This window comes from Dermacentor albipictus, chromosome 5 (genome assembly GCF_038994185.2).
Source record: "Dermacentor albipictus isolate Rhodes 1998 colony chromosome 5, USDA_Dalb.pri_finalv2, whole genome shotgun sequence".
Taxonomy (NCBI): domain Eukaryota; kingdom Metazoa; phylum Arthropoda; class Arachnida; order Ixodida; family Ixodidae; genus Dermacentor; species Dermacentor albipictus.
In genome coordinates, this window is record NC_091825.1 from 22,098,381 (window position 1) to 22,125,726 (window position 27,346).

The following is a 27,346-nucleotide window of genomic DNA, read 5'->3' on the forward strand; positions in this document are numbered from 1 at the left end:
TTCCCGCGAAGTTATTCTCGGCATGGACTTCCTGAACCGACACGGTGAAATCATGTACCTGATGTTGAAGTCGATAACGCTGTCGGAAGATCAAGCGATACCAGCGAAGAACTCTCGTATTCACTACGCCTTAAGCTTGCTTGAAGATCAAGTGAGCATCCCGCCTCGCTCCCGTGTCCTCATTTCCGTCGGCCCTGAAACACCCGCAGACGTAGAAGGCGTCATCGAGGCCAATCAACGACTATTGCTCGATTGTGAAATTTGCGTTGCATAAGTGATGGCTCGTATGAATGGAGGTAAAACGGAACTGATGCTGACCAATTTCATTGATGAGTTTAATCATGTCACCAAGGGTACGACGATCGCATACCTAGAAGAAATTGTGGAAACCAGCAATGTGTTGGTCCCCTATGATTCTGTCGCATAAATCGACCTTCCTACAATACTCAAAGCCTCCTCATGCCAATGGGAAGCCGTTCTTTCCAGTACAGCCTTGGAAGACCAGTAACATCTGATTGACCAGGCCAGCTAGGAACCATCAGCAAATAGGACCCTGGTCTGAGGCCTCCACCCTCTGGGGCTTAATTACAAAAAACAAAGTTTTCTAACACTACTAGACCTGGATGACCATAGTTCTTGCACTAGTCTTCGAAGTAAGTACGAGCCTCCTCTTGAGCAAGGAACAGTTCTAAAGTCTTCTCCGACGATACAGAGACTGCTTTTGGACGTTATCGAAGACACCAGTTCCAAAGCTTCCCATAGTAAGCGAACAATCCGCTCGACCACTAGACCAGAGCTCTTACCGAGTGTCGACGTGGAAAAAAGAAGCTATAAGACAAAAAATCGACGAAATGCTGCGTGACGACATCATCTAGTAGTCTAGTAGCCCATGGGCTTCTCCTGTGGTTTTAGTCAAGACGAATGGAACTCTTCGCTTCTGTGTCGATAATCGCCGCTTGATGAAAATCACCAAGAAGGACGTATACTCCATCCCACGGATAGAAGCCACATTAGAACGGCTCTGCAATACGTACTTTTAGTCAATGAATGTCAAGACTGGTTATTGGCAAATTAAGGTCATCAAAAGGTATAGAGAAAAGACCGCGTTTATTACTCCAGACGGCCTGCTTGAGTTCAAGGTGATACCATTCAGACTTTGTTCGGCGCCTGCAATGTTCCAGCGTATGATATACACAGTCTTTGCACGACTGACGTGACAGACTCTCGTCTACTTGGAAGACCTTGTAGAATTTTCCATGAATTTCAAAGATCTTCCTGAGGCCGCTTGAAACACTATTGGATGCGATAAAATCTTCCGGGCTCACTCTGCAGCCAAAAGAGTGCCGTTTCGCTTGCCAGGAACTTGGGTTCCTAGGACAGGTCATCAGTAAGTCTGGAGTCTGTGCTGACCTGCAGAAGATAGCTGTCATCGCTAAGTTCGCGCGGCCCGTCAACGACAAGGCCTTGCGCTGATTCCTTGCTCTATAGCCTATTACAGGTCATTGTAAAATACTTTTCCCGAAATGTCTAACCCTTAAAGGGACTTTGCCCGAATGGTTAAACTAGAAATGAAATAGGCTTCAACCTCTGGCATCATGCAAAATGTGGACGTGCTCGGAAAGTTGCACTGCAGTGACCATAGGATAGTAAGATCTCGAATTGACCTAGACTTAAGGAGGGAAAGAAAGAAACTGGTACATGAGAATCCGAACAGTGAGTTAGCGGTAAGAGGGCAAATTTATTAATTCCTGATCAAGCTAAAGAACAGGTATTCGATTTTACCTCAGGAAGAGGAAATTAGTGTTGAAGAAATGAACAAAAAGGAGTGGGCAATAGAATTTGGTGGTAACTTCGCTAGACAGGATACCGGTAAGCTATCGCAGGAGACGAAAGATCTGATTAAGGTACGCCAGTGTATGAAAGCCTCCTACCCTACAGCTAGAATATAGCTGGCTGGCAGAACTTTCCAAGTTAATCAACACGCGTAAGATATCTGACATAAGGAACTATAATACGGACAGAATTCAGCATGCTCTCAGTAAAGTAGGAAGCCTAAAATCAGTGAAGCAGAAACTAGGAATAGGCAAGAATCACATGTATGTGTTGAGAGGTGAAGCTGGCAATATCCTTACTAATATGCATAAGATCGTTCAAGTGGCTGAGGTGTTCTATACAGATTTATACAGAACCAGTCGCACCCACGACGAAATTGGAAGAGGGAATAATCTAGAGGAATTTGGCATCCAAGAAGGAAAGAAAGCCTTGGGAACTGCGCAAAGGGGGAAGGCTGCTAGGGAGGATCAGGTAACAGCAGATTTGTTGAAGGATGGTGGGCAGATTGCTCGAGAAAACTGGCCATCTTGTATATGCAATTGCTCATCACCTCTAGCGTACCGGAATCTTGGAAGAACGCCAACATAATCTTAATTTATAAGAAACGGGATGCCAAAGACTGGGAAATGGGATGCCGATTAGCTTACGGTTCGTTGCCTACAAAGTAATTACTAAGGTAATCGCAAATAGCACCAGCAACGCCTTAGATTTCTGTCAACAAAAAGACCAGGCAGGATTTCGTAAAAGGTACTCAACAATAGACCATATTCACACTATTAATCAGGTGTTAGACAAATGTGCGGAATATAACCAACCCTTATATATACCTTTCATCGATTACGAGAAAGCGTTTGATTCAGTCGAAACATCAGCAGTGATACAGGCATCATGGAATGAAGGTGTACACGGGCCATATGTAAAAATACTGAAAGATATCTATAGCGGCATCATAGCCCCCACAGTCCTCCATAAAGAAATCAACAAAATCCCAATAAAGAAGGTCGTCAGGCAGGGAGATACGATCTCTCCATTGCTATTCACAGCGTGTTTACAGGAGGTATTCAAAGACCTGGATTGGGAAGAATTGGGATAAGAGTTTATAGAGAATGCCTTAGTAACTTGCGATTGGCTGATGATATTGCCTTGCTTAGCAACTCAGGAGACCAATTGCAATGCATGCTCACTGACCTGGACAGGCAAAGCAGAAGGGTTGGCCTAAAGATTAATCTGCAGAAAGCTAAATAATGTTTAACAGTCTCGGAACAGAACCGCAGTTTACGATATGTAGCGAGGCACTCGAATTGGTAAAGGAATACATCTACTTGGGGCAGGTGATGACCGCGCATCCGGATCATAAGACTTAAATAATCTTGATAATAAGAATGGGCTGGGGTGCCCTTGGCCGGCATTCTCGAATCAGGAACAGCAGGTTGCCATTATACCTAAAGAGAAAAGTGTATAACAGCTGTGTCTTGCCAATACTCAGCTACGGAGCAGAAACTTGGAGGCTCACGAAAACGGTTCTACTTAACTTGAGGATGACACAACGAGCTATGGAACGAAGAATGATGGGTGTAACGTTAAGGGATACGATGAGAACAGATTGGGTGAGGGAACAAACGTGAGTTAGTGACATCTTAGTTGAAATCAATAAAAAGAAACCGGCATATGCAGGGCATGTAATGAGGAGGGATGATAACCGATGGTCATTAAGGGTTACGGACTGGATTCCAAGAGCAGGGAAGCGTAGCAGGGGGTGGCAGAAAGTTAGGTGAACGGATGAGGTTAAGATATTTGCAGGGACAACATGGCCACCATTAGCACATGATCGGGGTAGTTGAAGCATGGGAGAGGCCCTTGTCCTACAGTGGGCGTAGCGAGGCTGATGATGAAAGCGACTGACGCCAAATTTATTTGGTACCCTTTTTTTGTGGAATAGCAAACATACCCACGAGAGGGTCAAATCATGAAATTCTAATGCGCAGAATGTGCATCATTTTGACCAATTTTTTCGGTCTGCAATGAGGATTTAGTCATTCACTGGAAGAATGCTGAAACAGTTGACAGGTGAGCGGCGATAGCGATTATACACCGGTATTGGTGGGATGAAGACGGCAGACGTTGCCCTGCAACAACAAAGTATGATTTTGTTTTTCAAGCCGAAGTTCCTGCGATTGATGGTTTGCGAATTCTTAAATAACTTCCGCAATAATACCTACACGTTTTCCTGATTTCTTGTCTAGCTGCTTTAGCATTTAACAAATCTAAACAGAACCTCGGATATAAAACGAAATGATGCCTTTACACAGGATATAGAGTTCAGCGTGTTCCCGTAGCCAAGCGTGCGTTTTCGATTTCCGAAGCATAGAATAAAGCACAAGTGTCTCATAATATAGCAACTGAAATTTTAAGCAATTATTATGATGTACCTAATAGCACTCTACCTACGTAGAGTAATCTCATAGAATACATCCGAAATTCCAAGCTTTGAGCGGCAGGTGTCGCCATGCAGTTGTTTTTGTGACTTTCTATGCTAATTTAAAATTATAATTCCATTAAATTGCCAACGGCGTGCTGGATTATATCACTATAATTCATCGTCACTTCATTTCCATGAACGTCTCGCAACACACTCTGGCCAGTTGTCAGTCCCTTTAACTCATCTCACGAAAGCCGGCGTCGACATTAAATGGAAAACGAGACAGGATGACGTATTTGAGGAGCTGAAACGACAGCTGCAGTCACCACCGGTGCTTGCACACTTCCACGAATACTCGGAGACAGAAACCCGCACTGAGCAAGAAGTGTAGCCCATGGTGCCGAGCTAGTTCAGAGGAAAAACGGAGTTGAAAGCCTCATAGCTTATGGTAGTCGGTCACTGTCAAAAGCGGAAGAGAATTATTCTACGAAGGAGAAATAATGCCTTGCAATCATTTGAGCTACCGCGAAATCGCGGCGTTATCTATACGGCAGGCACTTTATTAGTGACAAGCGACCACCATGCCTTGTGTTAGCTGGCAAACTGAAAGGATGATTCAGGTCCCCTAGCCCCATAGAGTCTCCACAGTCGAGAAATTCGAAATCACAATGGGGTATGAGTCCGCGAGAAAGCATTCTGAGACCGACTGCCTATCGCGCGTTCCTAATCACCCTCCATCTCAAGACGAACTGGATGTTGACACCTTCCTAGAAACCATAACTGTACATGACTACGCCGAACGGCAATGGGCAGACCCGGAGTTACGACGCCTTGTAGAAAATACCTAGAAGGCAAGATCGACGTTGTCCCTAGGGTAATTCAGCTTGGGTTATCTTCATTTTGCTTGCAGAAGGACGTTCTCGTAAAAAGAACTTCTTCCCGGTCCGCGCAACTACATTCTCGTTGTGCTAGCAACACTCTGACCCCTGTTGTGGCGGCCCCATTTCGATGGAGGCGAAGTGCAAAAGCGCCCGTGTCCCGCGCATTGAGGGCACGTTAAAGACATGCCCCCAATGCGTGGCCAAATGATGATAAAAATTAATACGGAGTCCTCTACTGCGGTGTGCTTCATAATGAAATCGCGGTTTGGGCACATACAAACCCAGAATTCAATTCAGCAGCACTTCAGCCAGAAGTCATGCACGTCCTGCACGGCGATCAGACAGCCGGGCACCTCGGCTCTTCGCGCATGCTCACAAGAATACTGGAGAAGTATTATTGGCCGCGCCAGACCGCTGACGTTGCCCAGGCAGCCACGTCAAGACATGCCGTTACTATCAGCCAAAAAACACGCCATCGGCAAGGCCATCGGGCTTACTACAGCCAATCGAGCCTCCTTGCCGACCATTTCAGCAGATCAGGATAAATTATATTAGACCCTTTCCGACGTCCACATCTGGAAGCAGGTAGATCGTCATGGCCACCGACTACCTTACCGCTATGCCAACACGAAAGCCTTGAGGAAAGTTGGTGCAGCGGAAGTAGCCAAATTTTTCGTCGGAGCATCCTGCTACGACATAGTACGCCAAAATGTCATCATTACTCGCACATAAATGGCTTTGACAGCTACGCTTACTGGAGCCATACTGCTGCATACCTAGGCAAGTCACCGGCGGACCACTGCCTCTCACACGCAGACTAATTACCTAACGGAAGGTCTCAACAAGACGCCCACCGACATGTTAGCGAAGTACGCCGAGGTGGAACAAAAAACGTGAGATTTCATGCTACCTACGTAACCTTCACTTACAACAAGGTAGTGCCCAAGTAGCAACGCAAATCACGTCCTTCAGGCTTGTTTATAGCAGGAACCCGACAACGGCTTTCCACACCCTGCTGCGGCACGTCACTGACGAAAAAAGTGTCGACGTTGCGGCGCATCTCCAGCGCGCCGATGAAGCCCGACAGCTCGCCCACCTGCGGATGAAGAACCAATTGAGGACGGACAGCCGAGCTACAACATTCAACAACGCTACGTCGAGTATTATTAAGGCGACCATGTTTGGGTTTTGACCCCTACACGCCAACTAGGTCTTAGCGAAAAGCTTTTCCGAAATTATTTGGGACTCTACAAGATCATCCGACGTATTGGCGCACTGGACTCTGAGGTCATGCCTGATGGCATTTCAAAATCACAGCGGCACCCCCAGCTCACGGCCTGAAATTATCCATGTTGTGCGTCTCAAGCCCTTGCATGAATGCTAACTCTGGGACTTTGCTTCTTTGTTTGTTTGGTATCTCTGTCCACTCTATGTGATTTAGCTTCTTGCGCCCGTTCTTTTTTTAGCATCGATCGGGACGGTGCTTTTTGTGAGGGGGCATCGAAAGGTGCAATTATTTATTCTTTTCTCGAGGATTGCATTTCACACAATAAGGAAGTTACCGCTCAGCGCAAGACAGACCTGCATATTTGGAAGTTACTGAAATATTATCGACCATCGTATGCGTTGACTGTTGTCACAGAAGCTAGTGTACACTGGTTGTATACGCGACACGTATTGTTTAGTACTTTCTGGAAGACATGCGAGCACCAGCGATTACTCTGGAAACTTCGGTGACTCAAGCATGGAAGCCATCGCCCTTGACCGGCAGATCAAATTTTCGCCGATCGCCGACTGTGTTCGCCATTATTGTTGTTCTTTGAGTGTAGCCTGTTTTTGAGTGCATGGGTTCGCCGCCCCCCTCCCCTCCCCAAAAGAACTATAGTTTCATCACTCACGGTTTTGCTGCTTTCTTCACCGGCACTTCTTCGTGACAATACAATACATATTGTTCGCGAATTGATGTCTTCGGCCAAATTCGCGTCTACCAATTTTGGGCGATGGGCCGTACGACTCACTTTCACAGTAAAGGTTTCATTACCTTTCGATATAATTTCACACATTGAAGTCTCTTGAGCCTCCTACGTTGCACTTCAGTTACCCGCTTTCTTGACCGGTTGTTCGGGGGATGTATTGGATGGGCCGCACAATATTGATTGGCGTGCCACCGCACTCAAATCTCGTTTAACTTTTTTTTAATGGCGCAAAGTAGCATTTCTGGCGTAGCGCAGGCTTGCACAGCCAAGTAAACTTAAATCGCACGTTTCATGGTGTAAATCCAGCACATGTCGCCAAATATGTTTTTGTAGTTTTCAGTGTTCTTAATATTGCTGCCTGAAAACTTTCGCGTGCCCATAACTATAGCGGTATTATCATATTGACACAATGCTGTGGGGCTCCCGCACCACGGGACGGCGCGTGCAACGGCCGGCGCCATGGAAGACGACAAAGCGCGTATCCTTCACGCTCTTCTTCTGACCCCATTAAAGAGAAGCGTATATTTTGTAAGAAGCGACTTCAATCTACCTTACATTTTCCTGGTGGAGGTGCTGGGTACATGATACCACGCCCAGATCGAACGCCGTCTTCAAGCCCAGTACGAAGTCCGGTCGAGCTGACTCCTGTTCACGTACGGACAATCCATCGACTTCAGGGACTGCCACCTGAGCACGAGCCTCTACCGAATCGAGTCGGAAAGATGAGTACATCAGTTCCGCCTTCTTCCTCAACGGCATCGACCGAGGTTGTTCTTAACCAGCCGCGAATCCCCACATCCTTCCATGGGGACACTTTTGAAGATGTTTAAGACTGGCTCGATCACTTTGAGCGTGTCGCAGAATTCAACGGCTGGACTCCAGAGCGCAACGCAACGCCTACTTTGCCCTCGAGGACTACGCTCGGACATGGTTTGTGAACCGTGAGGCGGCCTTATTGACATGGGACGAATTCCGGCGCCAGATAATCAGCACATACGCCAGCCTCGATCGCAAGGAGGAGCTGAATCTGCAATTCAGGCGAGAGTACAGCGGCCGAACCAAACCGTCGCAATGTTTCTCGAAGATATGTGCCGACTTTGCCGACGCGCGGATCCATCCATGCCGGAAGAAAAGAAGGTGAGGAACCTGATGCGTGGTGTCAAGCAAGAGTTATTTGGTGGCCTAATACGCAACCTACCAAAGAACATCGCAGAGTTTCTCGCGGAAGCCATATCAACGGAAAAGGCACTGCAGCAACGAACAAGGCAGTACAACCGCGAGGTGCCGACCCTATCGCGTGAGCCTCTTGCGATACCCTTGGACAATACCGACGCCTTGAGGGAGCTCATTAGGCTTGTTGTCCGAGAGGAGCTCCAAAAGCTTCAGGCGGCTCCGGTATCGGTACCGTGACTCGCTCTGGCTGAAGTCGTCCAGGAAGAAATCAGGCAGGCAGCACAAGTCCAGGAGCGAAGCGAGGCACCACAGCACAAGGTACGGCAGCCACGGCCTCGCATGTCGTATGCGTAAGCTACGCGAAGTTCGCTGTCTCCGACTTTCCGCTATGCGTGCGATGTCCCGGACTTTCATGGTGTGCGCGCCGTTGAATAAGCAACTGCCGACTTCGTAACTCACTGCACGCCATTCATGGCTGAAACACGACCACCCCGCAAGAGTGACGTATGGCGCACTGCAGACCGGAGACCCTTGTGTTTTCATTGTGGTGAAGTCGATCACCTCTACAGGGCCTGTCCTTACCACCGAGTTGGGCTCCGTCGATTTTCACTGAATGCGCCTTGCCCACGCAATGGTGAACGCCCCCTCGAGATTGAAGCCTACCTCGCTGACGCCAGGAGCTCGTTCGGCCCATGATTCCGTGAGCCACGGTCACCGTCACCTGCCCGATACAGGTCTTCCAGCCTCGTCTTCACGCCGAGAGCAACAAGGCGTCGCTCACCCAGCCCTGCCTCCCGGGAAAACTGAGTCCAGTGACCTGCGGAGGCGAGGTCGCTGACGTTGTAAACGCTGAAGATCCTTCATTACGACGACCATGAAATGACGTAATTGAGACGCAGAGAAAGCAGCCTAGTTCGGTGTCAGTATCTTGCGACGTACCGTTACCCTAGATGACCGCGAAGTCACGGCGCTAATCGAAACGGGTGCGGACACCACTGTTATGAGCCAGAATCTCGCGCGCACACTGAACAAAGTTTCGACGCAATGGACCGGAACTCCAGTTCGTACTGCAGGAGGGTACCTCATAACTCCAATGGGCCGGTGCACGGCACGAGTCAACATTCGGGGCTTCACGCACATCGGCGACTTCGTCATTCTTCCTGAATGTTCAAAGGACCTTATACTCGGCATGGATTTGCTTCCGGCGAATGGTGCCGTCACCGACCTGCAAGAGTCCAGAGTTAACTTCGCTACTACGGAAGCCATAGCGAACAATAATGACAACGACAGTGACATCGCGCTTCGCGTAGCTGACGACCACGTCTCGTTGCCACCCAAGAGCAGCGTGCTTACCCTTGTCCGATGCGACATGGAAGACGACGCCGAAGGAATTGCTGAGCCCAACATCCCCCTGCATTTTGAGCGCCACATTTGCATAGCCAGAGGGCTTCTTCAGGTGCGAAACAAATGTTCAGTCGTTTTGCTAACAAACTTTAGCAACGAGTATCGGCATGTACCGCGAGGAACGACAATCGCATTTCTTCGCCAAATCATTGATGTCACTGATTCGCTACATTGGAAATCGCCTCGTCTCAGCAATCTGAGTTACCCAGCCTAAAAGAACGGATTCACTTTAACGCTGCTCTGCCAGACCACCAGAAAGAGCTTCTACTGAGTCTCGTGAATGATTTTGCGGACTGTTTTTCAATGTCGTCCAAAGTACGGCGCAAGTCCATTACAAAGCACCGCATTACTATGGACGAGTCTGCACGTCCTGTTCATCAGCATCCTTACAGAGTGTCTCCAGTGGAAAGGGAAGCGATTAAGCATCAAGTGAAAGAGATGCTCCAAGACGACGTGATCCAGCCGTCCACAAGCCCGTGGGCCTACCCTGTAGTGTTAGTCAGAAAGAAATATAACACACTACGGTTCTGTGTACATTACAGGAAATTGAAGTGTCCCCAAACGCGATGTTTATCCATTGCTCCGCATCGACGACGCATTAGATCGTCTACAACATGCCAAGTTTTTTTCTTCATTGGACCTTAAATCAGGGTAATGGCAAATCGAAGTTGATGAACAGGATCGTGAAAAAACAGCGTTTGTGACACCTGACGGGCTTTATGAGTTCAATGTTGTCCCCTTTGGTCTCCTTTCCGCACCTGCCACTTTTCAGCGGATGATGGATACCGTGTTTGCTGAACTCAAATGGCAAACCTGCCTCGTACACTTGGACGATGTCGTCGTGTTCTCGAGCACGATTGACGAACATCTCGCATGACTCGATGGTGTCCTCGCTGCGATTCGTACTGCCGACCACACCATCATACCTGAAAATTGCTACTTCGGGTTCCAGGAGCTGAAATTTCTTGGCCATGTCGTTGGCCCTAAAGGCGTCCGACCAGACCCCGACAAGTTAGCTGCCGTCGCCGAGTTTTCGCCACCCACAAACAAGAAGGCTGTCCAAGGTTTCCTTGGTTTGTGCGCATATTATACGCGCTTTGTCGAGGGATTCTCGAGAATTGCTGAGCCTCTGACACGGCTTACACGCTACGATGTGCCTTTCATTTGGGCGGACGAGCAGCAGCAGTCGTTCAATGAATTGCGCCAGCGTTTGCAAGTGGCCCCGATACTTGCTCACATCGACGAAGACGCTGACACTAAAATCCATGCTGACGGCAGTAATACGGGTATCGGTGCAGTTCTTGCGCAGTGGCAAGCTGGTGCGGAACGCCCCATTGCCTATGTACGCCGCAGTCTCACCAAGGCTGAGAAGAACTACTCAACCACTGAAAAAGAATGCTTGGCGGTTATGTGGGCCATTGGTAAATTCCGACACTACTTGTACGGTAGACCCTTTAAGGCTGTCAGCGATCACCACGATCTGTGCTGGCTTGCCAACCTCAAGGATCCTTCGGGCAGACTATCCCGTTGGAGCCTGCGCTTACAAGAGTACGACATAACACTTGTCTACCGATTTGGGAGGAATCACAGCGACGCTGACTGTTTGTCACGTGCACCACTCCCTACGACTACATCGGACCCTGACAATGACTTGCCATTTGTCGGGGTTATTGACGCCATAAAGATGGCTGAGCACCAGTGCACTCACCCTGAGCTGCTGCCGTTGATCGAGCACCTTCAAAACGTTGCAGGTGTTTTACCCCGCTCGCTCGTGCGCGGCTTATCATCGTACCACTTGCACAACAGCGTCCTTTACAGGAAAAACTGCGGAAGTGGTCCCAATACGTACCTCGTTGTCGTGCCGTCGGCACTGCGCCAAGACATTTTGCAAGCCTGCCATGATGAGCCATGCGCGGGACACCTGGGATTCGCTAAAACATTAGGAAGAATACGACTGAAGTATTACTGGCCCCGGCTTTATTCTTCTGTGAAACAGTATGTGAGGACCTGCCGTGATTGTCAGCGCCGCAAGAAACCACCAGTTAAACCGGCTGGCTTTCCCACCCTGTGGACCCTCCTCAAGCACCGTTCCAACAAATAGGAATGGGTCTACTTGGGCCATTCGCAGTGAGCTCTTCGCACAACAAATGGATAGTCGTCGCTACCGACTGCTTAACTCGGTACGCCGAAACCTAGGCTATTCCGCAAGCAAACTCATATGAATTGGCCAAGTTCTTTGTACGCCACATCGTTCTACGGCATGGTGCACCGTCTGTTGTCATCACCGACCGCGGTACAACATTTACAGCCGAACTTATGCAGGACGTCCTGCAGCTGACGCATTGCTCTCACCGCAAGAGCACTGCGTATCACCCTGAGACCAATGGATTAACGGAACGTCTGAACAGAACGCTGGCTGATATGCTCTCCCTGTATATCGACGTAGAGCACAAGACGTGGGACGAGATTTTGAGGAGACTACGCAGTATACGCCGTTCGAGCTTGTATACGGCCGTCACGTCACGTCCACACTTGACGCCATGCTACCTCTGGCTGATAATAGCCCGACCAGCGAACACGCAGAAGAGTTCGTACAAATAGCCGAAGAAGCATGCCAGCTTGCTGGGCATCGTATCCGGAGTCAACAGCATACCGACACTCTTCGCTACAACAAGGGTCGACGCGACGTCCATTACAATACCGGTGACTTCGTGTGGGTCTGGAAGCCCATCCATCGCCGTCGACCCTCGGAAAAGTTGCTCCGCCGGTATTTTGGTCGCTACAAGGTTACACGCCGCGTCAGTGACGTGACCGACGAAGTCGTCCCCTGCAGTTCTGACCCCGGTTTACTCCGTCGTCGTCCTCGCGCTGAAGTTGTTCTTGTAGTGCGCATGAAGCCCTACGATGCGCGTACGTGAACGCCGAGCTGCACCTGAGGAGCTCCATTTGTCGTCGTCGCTGAAAGAACTTCTTCACGTGACCGAGACGGCCGCTTTACACATGGGGGCAATTCACACAATGCTGTGGGGTTCCCGCAACGCGAGACGGCGCGCGCAACGGCCGGCGCCATGGAACACGACGAAGCGCGTTCGCTTCACGCTCTTCTTCTGGCCCGCCAATGAAGAGAAGCGTATATTTTGTAAGACTCGTCTTCAATCTACGTTAGAATGTCACGAAATTCATGGAAAGTAAGGAAGGGCACGCGAAAATAGTCGGCTACCCACTACCTGTCCAACCGTATATATTTCGCGCAATCGACCAACGCTGAAGCAGCCCTGCCGACGAGGGGTATGACAGTGAAAAAAAGCTTCGTTTTATAATGCCTATTGTTCCAGAATATGCGGTTATTCATTGCATGAGATTGTGAATTATCGACTGCTTTCACGCATGCATGTCCTGAAAGGCCTAAATGGGATAAGAAATTAAGCTTAGTTAAATGGCGAAAACATTTTAGAATTACCCTTATGGGTGACATGCGCCATGCCAGAACTATTAATAACTGCAAACAACGTGCGCATTTTCATTAGGCAGGTCATTTAGCAGAAGCGACCAGTGATGTACAGTAGTGTTTAAAGAAGAGTGCGTGGATCACATGAAAGAGAGACAACGAGACCTTGTTGTTGTTGTTGCGTCCCAGACAGTGGCGCATACCCACTATGGGGGATTGGCCAAGAAGCAGGCGGTTCCATAAGGTCAGAAGTATAAAGCAAGTAGATTTGAATAGTGGAGCGTGGGCCGATAGAACTGTAACTTAGACTTGCAATGAAAATATTGTTAAGAATTTTGATAAATTTATTTAACGTAAAGAAATTAAATAATAAAAACTATGGACAATTGTAGAAAATTAGCAAGGTACTCTTTTTGTCTCTGTAATAGAATTGTAAACTGCAAGAAAAGCATCCCTGTGGCTGGATCCCAGTGAAGTCACCCCAAAAGAAAGAATGCTTGGCGAGGTTAGCGATAGGCCAAGTTTGGTAAATGAGTATTCTAATATTTTTTTGTCTTAGAAAGCGGTGGCATGAGAGAAGAAAATAATGTTCGATAGTTTCAGGTGCACCGAGAAAAGAACATAGGGGGACATAGCGAGACCAGACCTGTGTAAGTAAAAACTTAGAGGAGGTATACGACATCTCAATTTTGTGAAAGATACTTCCAATTCCCTTGAAGGAGACCAATTAATATTCCATGGGAAACCAAGATGGTGGAACTTAGAACACGCTGTTAGCATGGATACTGCAGAATTTTGAGTTATAGCGAAATTTCTGTACCTAGCCGCGGTGACATAAGCTGATGTCGGCAAAACAGATATCATAGGGCCGTTTAGGGATGCTCGTGCGAGTGCACCGGCCATTTAGTTCAAGTGCAACCCATGATGTCCCGGTACCCAAAGCAAACATACTTTTCGTAAGTACGAATGTACCATCGAACGAAATGTTATTTGAATTGCTGAGTTTAAAGATGCAGTTAGTGCTGTGCATAGAGATAGCGAGTTGGTCACGATAACAGCTAATGGGTCTTTTTGGGGGAGTTTTCGTAATGCTAATATAATCGCTAATAATTCTGCCTGAACTATAGGTGTGAAGTCTGGAAGGCGAAGGGAATAGGACCATTGAAGAGATTCAGAGAAAATTCCCGCTCCTGCCTTCTCATTGCAAACAGAAGCGTCAGTAGCTATCACGCTGTCAGTGGTTAGCTGGTGCAGGTGGCCGTGAAAGATATTAATTCAATCTCGGCTTGGTAATAGTTAAGCATGATTAGGAAATATGTTCTCGTACTCAATTTTGAGGTCTGTAAACGCATCCTTTGAATGGTAAACTTGGCGTGTAGATACATCCAATTTTTGTAACTGTGCTTGTACGAATACTATCTGACGACTGTGAAATCTAAGCCATGATACTTGGAATAACTCAGCAGGTTCAGTGATAAAAGCATATTGTGTACGTCTTTTTAAATAGTCATAAATTTTTAAAAATGTCTGAACCGCAAGTCTGCGGAATCTGCAATCTAGGGTGGGTATATGAGCTTCCTGATATAAAACAGCGTTGGCAACAAATCTAGGTAGCCCAAGGCATGACCATAGAGCTTCTCTTTCTAAAAGTATGAGAGGTTTAATTTTGTAGCCGGGGCCACCAGAAAATATCACGCAGCTGAATTCTAATATGGGCCGAACATACATTCTATAGATCATCAGTAAGGTATCCCTACGTAGTTCAGAGCGACAGTGGCTGAGCCGGCGGAGCGTATCTATGGCTCGTTCTGCCTTTGCTTTAATATGTTCAATGTGACTGCCCCAGGTGAGTTTGCCATCCTAAATGACACCAAGGTACTTGACTTCATCAACTTCACGAATGATTTCCTGTCGGCATTGTAAAGATACATGCACTTGTGCAGTTAGCGGGCATACTAATAGCGCACTTTTGCTAATATTTAACGACATGCATAACCCCTCTAGCGATGTCTCCAGCATACCTAAGTAATTCTGCAACGACTGTTGTAGTGAATGTATATTATTTGTGGACATAAAAAATGTGATATCGTCCGCGCAAACATAAACATGTACTTCCGGACACAAAAGAATTGTGCTCAGCAAAATGTTAAATAACATAGGGGAAAGAACGGAACCCTGTGGTACACCTCTTGTCTGCCTGTGTTTGGACGTCGAAATACCGTGTTCGTAACAATGAGACTCTCTACCTCTTATAAATTCATAGATCCAAGCGGGTATATATTTTGGGAAATTCGTATACTGAAGTTTATTGAATAGAATACAATGCTCTACAGAGTCGTATGCTTTTGATACATCTAGCGTCACCAAAGCTGCGTACTCTCGTTTGCGGCGAGCAATTTTAACGCGGCTCTCTAAATTTACATGGGCGCACCATAAGGAGTAGCCCGGACGAAATACAATCTGGCAAGGACTGAGAAGAGTGTCATCCTGCATAAAATTTGTTATACGGCCGTGAAGAACTCTTTCTATTATTTTAACAACATAGGAAGCAAGAGAAATTGGTCTTATGTTGTCTAAGTCAAGTCCAGATGATTTTTTCTTTAATAGTGGAATGATTTTAGCTACTCTCCACTCTCTTGAAACCCATGCATTCTTGAGAGAGAAATTTATTATGTTTAGGTGGTCCTGAGGCGCATAATCGAATAAAACTTTTAGCATTCCTGTTGTAATTCCATCTGGACCGGGGGCTGACGCTGGCAACGAAGTGGTAATGCGTTCAATCTTGTCGCTGTTACTGTTTTAAAGTCGTCTGCCAAGGGAGGTTTCTTTAGGCTTATGGGCAATGTATGTTTTAAACGTCGCGCAAGTCCTTGAGCAATTTTCTCAAGTGATTCCGATACTTCTTTTGTTGATAGAACGACAGAATCGACATTCATGGGTGCCGGTATAACTTTACGAGATCAAATCATAAGAAGCCTACAAACACTGACACCAAGTACAACATAGGGGAAATTACTTGTCCTTAATAAATGAAATTAAGAAAGGAAAACCTAATGGAAATTAAAGTGGAGGAAAAAACAACTTGTCGCAGGTAGGAAACGAACCCACAACTTAGCATTTCGCGTGCGCGTGCGCGTGCGCATTTCCCATTTCGCGTGCATTTCGCGCTCTACCAATTGAACTACCGCGGTGTGGTTTCCCCATATATTTATGTGTTTATGTGTTTATATTTATGTGTATTTATGTGTTCTAGTAGAACCCTGGGAGTGTTAGCCAGCGCCACCACTCACAGACCTTGGCGGCGGACGCGGAACGTCCTTGTTGCCGCAGGCGTCACGAGAATGTGATCGTTTCGGGTGAAGGCAACTGGTCAATTAACCCACATATGCTACCTGAAGGCATCAATGTTGCCGGATTCAAGACCCTCGTTATGTAATAAGCGAGAAGAAAGGGGGTTAACCGAGGGGCCCGATTTTTATTAGTCATATCATAAGAAGCCAACAAACACTGACACCAAGGACACCAAGGAGATCTAAGAAATTTAAACAGGGCTTTTTATTGCAAGACTTCGAAAGGTATGTGTAGTGCTTAGAATCATAATTCTCCTTAGCTTTTGAGGCTGTTCGTTTAAATGTAGTTGCCATATATGTATAATCAGCCCAATAACCAGGACTTTGGTTGAATAAAAGTTTCTTCCACGCTGTTTTTCTACGTCTAAAGTCTCGGTCGTAGTCAGAATTCCACCAGGGACAAATGATCCTCCCTTAGTAGATTGCACAACAAACTGAGCCTATTTTGACGACTGTTTTAGAATGAGACATAGGCCCATTGCTTTAATATCGCTCTCCATGCCCTCCTGAGCGTGTAAAGCTGATTTTAATGCATTCTTTTATTTTTTTCTAATTAACAAAAGTGCGCACATTACTATGTAAACTAGTGAACGGGGTAAGCAGTTCAAAAATTATAGGGAGGTGATCACTGTTAGTTCCGGAGTCTACAGTCTTCCAGGAGGTGACAGACATGCTCGAGGTAGCAAACGTAAGATCTAGGGCAGATCGCGACTGACCCCATACGAAAGTATGTGCTCTCAAATTTAAGCAAGAGAACTGATTAGTTAAGACCCAATCCCACAAGAGTTTGCCACAAGTGTCCGTTCGGAAACCTCACGATGCCTGATGAGAATTAAAATCGCCCACCAGTAGGATGTTCTTTTGACTGCATGCAATAAATAGAGGTATCCAGATAGCGGGTATCTTGCACTCCAGTGGGGAAGTACGCTTTAATTATAGAAAAAAGGTGTGCAACCAGGGAGTATTATATCCAGTGCTAAAATTTCACAGTCTGGGGACATTATCTGGTATGTTATAGTAGCTCTATGACAGATTTTTGATGACACAAACAAAACTAAACCACTGCCTCGGTATAGGCGTTACAATCGAAAACAGAAACTTTTCGAGATGAAAAGCCTGACCAGCAACAAGCCAAGTTTCCTGTAAAATAATAATATCTGGAGAATACTTAGAAATAAGATATAATAAATCTGTTGCAGCGGAAAGTATGAAACGACAGTTCAACTGAATTGCTGTTAAAGTTCCTATGGTGATAAATCCTATGGTGGTGATGACCAAGCAGTAGAAACTGCTTGGTCTAAATCGCTCTCTTTTAGGAAGTCCTTCTTAGTAAGAATCACTCTATCGTACTTTTTTGCCTTGGACTTGGTGAGAGAGCTACCTTTTTTTTTCTGTCGGTGACCTTGTTCGTTTAAGAGATCGGGGGTCCATATCTACATCTTGATTTTCCATCCCATATGTGTCAGAAAGACAGATTTGTTCGATTCTCTCAGAAGTTGGTGGCTTTGAAGACTCGTTATTTGTGGATGTCTGCGCGGTCGATATTTCAATTGGTGGACTCCGCGGTAGATCCGACACCGGATCCTCAATATTGGCTTTATTAGTTGAAGCCACGGAGCTAGTTGTGAGGACAGCACCTGAACAAGGGAGTCGGTGAGATTTGTCATGATGCGCTCCATTTCTTTCTCTAGCGCCTTTTCTACGGAAGCTGCCACAGCCTCAGAGATTGAGTTTTCCATACGCATCATTTGACGGGCCGCAACACCCGCACACCCCTGAGTCCTACTCTGAATTTCTCCAATGGCCTGACGACGAGAGCATCGATGTCTATGAATTATTACAAGGATTTGATCTTCTTTTGACCTTGCAGGGCAATTAGGCTCATCTGTGGGGTGGGGACCTCTGCAAAGGCAGCAGGACTCATTTCGGGAAAAACAGTCATTTGAGTGATGGCCTTCTCCACAAATTTGGCATCGTGTGTTGGATCTGCAGCCTTTTATGGAGTGCCCGAGCCGCCAGCACTTTAGATACTGTAGGACGCGAGGTGATAGGGGCTCAACTCGGTATATCAGTGGCCATGCCTTGATTTGCGATGGGCGGTTTATTCCAACGAAAGTAGCAATGACCGTTTCAGTGGGCATGCGCTTATTATCAATGACACGGCTGCAACGATACACAGAAATCACGCCTGCCGCTGAAAACATTTCCAAAATTTCTGCCGGACATAGACTTATGTCGACACCGAGGAGTAGGCCTTTGGTACATGCAAGGTGATGAGGAATGAAACTGCTCACCGGATGTATCGTGAAAACATCGCACTTCAGTAAATCTTGATCACAAGCCTGGTCTGACGAGCAGCAAAGAATCCCCCCTCGGCCGAACTGTCGAACCTCAGTGATTTGTTGAAAATTGGCCGAGGCCATCCAGAGTTCAGTTTGAATTGCTTTGGGATTCTTCATGCGAATCACACCACCATCACTCGGAACCAAAGCCACAGGTACGCTGCTCGTCCCACTGCGCAAGAAAAGCTCCACCGGCAAATCAGAGTTAGGAACAGAAGCCGAGCAGGAGGAAGCCTCCTGGCCTGGCGATGAGAGTGACATTGCAAAGAAACAGGAAATTACTCTGGAAGGTTCGCAGATATTGAAAGAAAAAGTCAAAAACAAATACGTAAAAGACACAGATTAAAAGAAAACCGCTAGCTGCTTGACCAAAACCAGTGTTCGGGAGCTTAGGAACCAGTCCACGTCAGCTGCTTGAGCCAAGGCAGTTGTACGCGCATACACGTTTCCTCTGTTCCAGCACAGCAGCTCAAACTCAACTGATATTTTGTTCCTTCAGCACCGGGCCATTTAAGCTCGCGCGTCACTCGTGGCATCGCCTGAGCTTGTTTCCTAGGGGGATCGCCTTGATGTCGCTGGCGCTGCAATGCTCCCCCTCTAGAGAGAAGCATGATCTGATATCAGCACGTCCTTGAAAGTCGGTGGAGTGAAGTAGCATGAGCAATGACTGGAAGAGAGCCGTCCTGGGTTGAATTGAGGCATGCGACTTTGGGAGTCACCTCGCCGCAGGCTGGCTTCAACCGGTCAAGTGCGATGGCGTCAGGTTTGCTATGAATATCCACGACGTATACGGACTCGTATCTCGCCAGTACGGGAAAGGGTCCGAGGTTGTGTGGGTGGAGGGCAGGCCGAACGAAAACGGACGAAAACGGGGGTCGCGTTGGCAAGCCAGTTGAAAGGTAAGATGTGCGTGCTTAAACTGGACACGTCGGACAGGGTTTTAGATCCCGGATGAGGTCGTGAAGGTGCACACGTTCCTAAGTAGATAGAGCAGCCGAAGGTGGCTGTGGTGAAATGTCGTTAGGCAGACAGAGCGCAGTACCGTTGACGAGCTCCGCACTCGAGCACGCGATGTCCGACTTCAAGGCGCAACGAATACCCAGAAGAACCAGTGGCAGAAGTTGAATCCGTTGCGAAAGCATGCAATGAGAAATCAGTGCTGACTTGAGATATCGATGAAAGCATTTCACGATGCCATTGGTTTGGGGATGGCAGATAGCCGTGCGCAGACAATTCGTGCCAAGTAAGCACAGGAGCTTTTGAAAGAGAGGAGACTCGAATTGCGGTCTTTCGTAAGTAATAATTTTGCTACAGCTTGCAAAGTGAGCAACCCATGTTGTGACAAAAGCTGCCGTGACCGTTACGGCAGAGCTATCTTGAAGTGGCATTGCTTCTGGCCAACAGGTAAACCAGTCGATAGAGATGAGCAGGCAGTAAATTCCCTGACACTGTGGTGGTGGTTCAACAATATCAATGGGAACAACGTCGAAGCGATGATCAGGTTCGAGAAACAAGCGTGCTGAAGGAACAGGATAGCTATCAATTTCTGCGCGTTGGCAGGGTGAAAATGCATGAACCCAGTTGCGTACATTGGCATTCGTTCGCGGACATGGGTAGCACAATCAGATAAGGCGCGAACACCGGGGTGAGGGAGCTGGTGCAGCGTGTTGAAAGCTGCTTGCACAATATGCTGTGGACAAATGGCATCGGTGTGTCTGCAGAAGTGTCACCACCTCGTGTGACAGCATCAAGCAGGATATCGCCCAACCGAAGTGCTGTTTTCGATGAGCATGATTAAGTTGATGTGTGGCGGGTGCATGTAGATCGATAGGCACAGAACGTTAAGGTGGTGTCAAAGCATTTACGCGGCTCAGGATGCCAGCAAGTATATTCTGGTCGCCGCTGACATGTCGAATGTTGGTAGAGACTTTCGATAGAAACAAAAGATGGCGGATTTCTCGTGGGGTATATGTGAACGACTCATTGCAGAGCATATACGTCAAGGGCTTGTTATCCATGAAGATGGCAAAGGTCGGCGCTCGACCACATGGGGAAAGTGACGTATGGCGAGGTAAATTCTAAGCAACTCTCGACGGAAGGTGCTGTAGCGAGCTTGGGTTGGAGTGAGTTTTTGGAGAAAAAGGCTAGAGGTGACGATGAATTATCGACGGGGAACTGCTCAAAGGGCTGTGCTGGGCGCGTCGGTCATGAGGGCCAGTGTAATGCCGTGACTTTCAGGTGTGAAAAAAGTGCGGCGTTCGCGAGTGCGCCCTTCTTGATGAAGGCGTATTCAGCGGCGTCCCAATGTAGCAAGGACCTTTTGTTCTTTTTGGTAAGGATGCGATCCAGAGGCTATACTATGTCAGCACAGTTCCTTATAAATTGGTGGTAAAAATGTATTATGCGGAGGAACTGTCGCAGCTTCTTGATCGTTGTGGGCTTGGGGAAGTTCGCCACTGCTTCGATTTTTGATGAAAGTGGGCGAGTGCTACTGGCATCGAGGTGGTGTACCAAAGTCCCTTTGGAGGCGTTGATAACGATGCCGTCTTCAGATAGTCGTTGGAGCAAAAGTCATATAAGTTGTAAATGCTCTTCGACTGATTTGTCCACTACCCACAAGTTGTGGACGTAGGCAAAGATTAAGGAGAGCACACGCGTTACCATGTCAGTAAAACGTGGGAATTACTGGACGGCGTAGCTGAGATGAAACGGCATTCGCCGAAACTCGAAGAGTCCGAATGGCGTTATCATGGCCATTTCAGGTCATCCACAAGAATCTGGTGGTAGGCGCGGGCAAAGTCAATATTTAAAAAGATGAAGCTGTGCACAGTGACGGTGAAATCTTACATGATGGGCAAAGGATACCGATTGTGAACAGTCTTAGTATTGAGGCATCTAGAATCTTCGCATGGCTTCCAGTCACCCAATTTATGAGTCACCATGTGAAGTGGCCCTGATAAGTTATTGGTGGACGACGGCCGAACAACGCCTAATTCCGACATGTACTCCAGCTTTTCACGTGCAACTCTGAGCTTGTGCGGAGCAAGTCGACCTGGCCGGAATAATGCATGAGTTCCGGATGATGTGGGGTCGTACGTCGTAGCAGACGAGCCTTTTCCAATGGGGTGGTGCGGTGATTTTGGGAAATTGGCGCAACATGCCCTCAAGGATGAATTGGAAACGGCCGCGCAAGATTGCGCTACATCTGTGATATGCGGCGCAGCAATGTCTTGCACAGAGATATCAATGTCTCGTCTCGTCATATATCGTCAGATATCATTGTCTCGAGGTTCTCGCTTGACATCTGCGATGACGCCATGGTTGGCGAAGAAAACAGAACCGATATTCCCAGAACTGATGTCGACAATCATAAACAGCAATCAGAATGCTCTTCGCAGGCCAAGGTTAAGTGTGAGCAAGCGCTGTCGAAATACCACAACTCGAGTTCCATTCACGGCTTGCAAGTACACAATGGGAGCAGATGTGTGGTCCGCTCGTATAGCAGGTAGAATGCTGACCAGTGAACCCGTGTCGACAAGGAAGCGTTGCCCAGTGGATTTATGGATACCGTAGAAGAGGCGACACTGTGTGACGCCATGAACGCTCGTCACCGTTAACGGTCGGCCGGACAGTTTCCTGACGAAGTGCAAGGATAAAGGCAGCGACATGGTTGCGTACCATAGCGGTGGCGATACCAGCAGACGGCTGAACAATCTGCTGCACTGTAGCGCTGGCGCTCGCTGACGCGATCATGACCGCGTTGACGCGATGGAGACCGGCGATGGCGACAGTAACGAGGAGAAACGTTGCTACTAGTGGTCGCAACCAGGACCTCGTCCAGTCGATCGCACAGTTCAGCGACGGGGAATATTCTCGACGCTGTATCTGGGCAATTTGGAAGTGCAGAATGCGCAGTGTGCGAGGCTGACGCCAGCAGAACAGCTGCAGCCAGTGGCTCTGGATTCGCAACTCACATCATCTCGTCGGCCAACGAAGTGAGCTCTGACAGATCCCGGGTTGAAGCAGTGGCCAAGCACCATCTTGACTTGGGTGCGAAAACGCTGAAGAAATAGCTCACGTATGACGGTGTTGTTGGCGGTGGAAGCACGTCGGTCGAGGAGGTTAAGCATTCGGGTGGGGGCCGCAGTAGCTGGCTTGGGCGTTGATTGCCCAGCTATTTGAATGAGAGTAGCTGTTCTATTAGTACTATAGGCTATTTCTATATAGCTGTTTTAACTATTATATTACTACTATCGCTGTACTATATAGTATAGCAGCCTTGATTGCATCATAAGGCGACGCTCGGAAGTTGTGCGCGAACAGAACGTGAAGCTCAGCAATCTCGCCGATGACCGTCGCTGGAAGCGCGTCGACTACAATGAGGTACTAGAGGGTCTTTGACCTTATCGGTGAGTTTGAAACGGGCCTCTCCTTAGAGGAACCAAGCCGCGGGGTTCCACTTCGAAAATTCTGGCAGTTGGGTGACCTTCGAGACAACTGCACTGGTTGAAATGGGCTCAGCGGTTTCCGGGTTGGTCGAGGCTTGCTGACGTTCGTTGTAGGTGTTAGACATGGCTGCACTTACCTTTTTCGTGGCGCGATATTACCAGGCACAAGGTGTTTGTTGATCCAGGCGTCGACGATCACATGAGCGAGAGACAACGAGACTTTGTTCCAGCACCGTGGCTCGAAGTCAATTGATCTTTCAATTCCTGGGTTCCCAGCCAACTAAGTCATTAAAACTTCTTTCTGGGCGAGTTGGTGCATACTTGACATAAGAATTATTACAGCGCAAACACATGCAACCACACGTTTTGTGGTTGCATGTGTTTGCGCTGTAATAATTTTTATGTCAGCCAACTAAGTTCCGGCGCCGCTTGTGGCACCGCCTGACTTCGTGTTCTTTCTTAGGGCGATCGCGTTGATGCAGCTGGCGCTACAAATGTGTCAGTAATTTATCACTGATCTCACATTATTTCCCTATGTTTAATCTGCATAATACATAAGTGATATTGTCTTCATGCGGGTCTGCAGGGCATACTCTCGAAATACAACGAGTGCCCAAAGTGTGGATGATTCCGCTATTACAAGGAATCGCATGGGGAAACAACTAAAGCAAAGGACCTCCGACCTTGAGCCGGAATCTTTTACACGTATGAAGGAATTCACCTACAGCATGAACCTGGCAGCCTTAAATGATGTGAAATTTCGAAGTCCCGCAAGTCATGATGACCAATACATCGACGTTGGTTGCGGACCAGGTAACTTCCTTGCGGAGCAGCTGCTACCACGTCTGCAGCCCTTCGCCCGTGTCGTCTCTACCGATATATCCGAGGACATGATTCTATACGCCCAAAGCCACCACAAGGCGCCAAATGTGTGTTTCGAGGTAGTGGACATTGAGAACGGAGATGTTCAATTCATCGTCGACAAGTACGGGCTCTTCAACCGCGTCTTTTCTTTCCTCACTTTTCACTACATTTGGGAGTTGCACAAAGCTTACCGCAACATCAGTCGACTGCTAAAAGATGGTGGGGAGTGTGTGGTTGCCTACTTTACGAGGACAGGCGTCACGGACGTCTGGCACCGTATATACCAAAAAGAAGAGTGGCATTCTCACATCCCGGTAAGTGATTTCTCAACTTCTATGAAACAAACACGTTCGCTCAGAATGTCAACGTTCCATCACTTATATTGTCACAGCCTAGTAGGAGACGGGAAAGCTGGTGTAGAGGACGCATAAAATCACTTAATACGAGCAGAGCAGTCAATGCGATGTCGTTGTCCTCTGTTTTCCTACACGCGCGCAACTTCAGCGTCGTTTTCATGCCCAGGCACATACCCGCGGCGGCCATATGAGATGTGGCATTTGCCGCTCCTTTGGAAAAAAAAGGCATCGTCCCGATGCACCCATCTCCGAAGGCAGTGGACAGGTTGTGCAAAGTTGAGGTCGTTATAAAAAGAATGGCGCGATGCGAAGTACGCGCACAACCTCGGGCAGGTGCCGCCGGCGTTTGGAGTAGTTATGACTGTTGGGAACAACTTCATAATTCACATCGCTGATGTGGCGCAGCACTGTGTGCGGCCCGAAGTGTCTTCGCAGGAGCTTCTCAGATAGCCCCCACCGACGAATAGGAGTCCACAGCCACACCTGGTCACCGACGTTGTACGCGACGGGTCTGTGCCGAAGATTGTAGCGTCCGGCATCATAGTCCTGTTCTTAGATTTGAAAACGCGCAAACTGCCTGGTTACCTCTGCGTGTTGCGTAGACTCCTCGGCACCAGACTCGTCATCACCGCCCTCATGCGGCAGCAATGCATCCGACATTGTTGCTACTTCCCGGCCGTAAGCGACGTTGAATGGGGTCACGCATGTTTTCTCTTGGCTAGCCGTATTATACGTAAATGCAATATAAGGCAAAATCTCCTCCCAGTTCTTGTGGTCGACGTCGATGTACATACTCACCATGTCTGCCCGAGTTTTATTCAAACGTTCTGTCAGCCCATTAGTTCGGGGATGATAAGCCGTGGTTTTTCGGTGAGTGGTACTACGCTAAACGGTATCCAGAAGCGCGGCCGCGAACGTAGCACCTCTGTCCGTTATGACCGTTGCAGGATTGTCATTCCTTAGGAGGACGGCTTCGATAAAAAACCGGGCTGCTTCGGCTCTTGTTCCCTGTTGGAGAGAACCTGTTTCGGCGTATCGAGTAAGATAATGTGTGAGAATCTGTGAGTAAGATAATCTAAGACAATCTCTAACAGGCTGCCGCAGTCCAGCTGGCTTGACGGGGGAACGTTGCAGCGCTGGCTATCCAGGCAATGTCTGCATATACCGTTTCACGACCGGCATGAGTATCGACCAGTACTACTTTAGTCTGATTCTTGACAATGTGTGGGTGGAGCCAAAGTACCCTGTAGGACTTCATCCCGACTAGAAGCGGAAATGATGAATAGGTAGCTGGCTGCCACCAGGTGAACAGTACTTCTTATAGAGAACGTCGTAGTTCAAGCAAAACAAAGGCAGCCCTCTGGCGAATAACCTCTCCACGCTATCTTGTACTTCCCGCTAAGTGATGAATAAGAGGAACCAGTTCTGGTTCCTCGCGTTGCTGGCCTGCAACAGCGACAGTATTGGCCATGCCTGGAAACGCCTTGTTATCATCGTCATGCACTGCAGTCTGAACAGATGACCGAGAAAGGCGGTTGGCGTCGGCTAGCCGCTTCTCCGCTTTGTACACGACGATGAAGTCGAACTCCTGGAGCCGACATTCCAGCGCGCAAGTCTACGAGCTGGTTCTTTTAAATTAGGCAGCCCGCAAAGCACATGGTGATCACAGACAACGATTAAACAGCAACCGTACAAATATGGGCGAAATTTCAGGATGGTCCATGCCAGTGCAAAACATTGTTTTTCTTTAGTGGAGTAATTAGCCTCCGTTCTTGATAGCGTCGTGCTGGCGTAAGCAGTCACTTTTTCGGTGCCGTCTTGCAGCTGTACAAGCACTGCGGCAAGGCCGACATTACTGGCATCGGCATTAAGAATAGTCGGGGCGTCTTTATCAAACTTTGCGAGCACAGAAGGCGCCTGCAGTCGTTGCTATAGGTCGTGATATGTCCGTTGCTAGACTTCACCCCAGACGAAGGGGACATATTTATTTTTTTTTATTTATACAAGTACCTGCAGCGCCACAAGGGCATTATTGCAGGGGGGGGGACAAATTGAAGAAAAGTGAACATGTGACAAAAAACTTGATACAGCAGAGCACAGGTGGTAAAAGTAACAAAATACGTAACATACATGATTCATCTCGACGGCAAAACGGTCTTGTGAAATGCGGTGCAAATTTGCAAGACAGAAATGGAAAGGGTACATTATCGCATGAAGTGCAATGCCGGCCAAATGATATAAAGAAAACGGGATAATATACTACGACAGACTGCGTGACAATAAAGACAGAAACTCTGAACACGTTTTACATTCACCAATGCTCCTAGGAAGCCTATTCCAGTGTGCGGAAACATGCGGAAAAAATGAATTACGGTAGACATCAGTACGACAGCGCATTTAAAGGACTTTCAGCTCGTGATCACATCGTTTAGAGATGAAGTGGGGAGGGAAAATGTACAAGTTCTTGTTTATTCCTGTGAGATCAAAGTAAATTCGGAAAAAAAGTTCTAATTTTGCAGTTAATCGGCGGTGTGCTAGTGTTTTCCAACCAAGGTCCTGTTTAAGCAATGTAATACTGCTACGGAAGTTATAATTACCAGAAACAAATCTTGCAGCGCGGTTTTGGACGCGTTCGAGCTTTTCTATAAGTTTAGAGCTTTGAGGGTCCCATACCTGGCAAGCGTATTCGAGTACCGGACGAACATTTGTTATGTAAAGAAGTTCTTTTACTTTCTGGGGGGCGTTATAAAAATTACGTCTAACAAGGTTTAGTATACGAGATGATATTAAGGATAAGTAGTCAATGTGTCTGTTCCATGTTAAATTTTCTGAAAAATAGACCCCGAGGTATT

General features: G+C 47.7%; 1 protein-coding gene across 3 annotated transcripts in view; it reads left to right on the plus strand.

The window, feature by feature from the left end:
• Positions 1 to 27,346, plus strand: part of LOC135898238 (juvenile hormone acid O-methyltransferase-like) — a 205,497-nt gene that overhangs the window by 163,109 nt on the left and 15,042 nt on the right. The window contains exon 1 of one of the 3 annotated variants that reach the window (XM_065427086.1): positions 23,859 to 24,452. The exons of the other annotated variants lie outside the window; for them this stretch is intronic. Coding sequence (XP_065283158.1) covers positions 23,925 to 24,452 — 528 coding nt within the window. The 5' untranslated portion in view covers positions 23,859 to 23,924. Of the gene's footprint in view, positions 1 to 23,858; positions 24,453 to 27,346 lie in introns of those variants that run through there. 3 annotated transcript variants of the gene reach the window in all.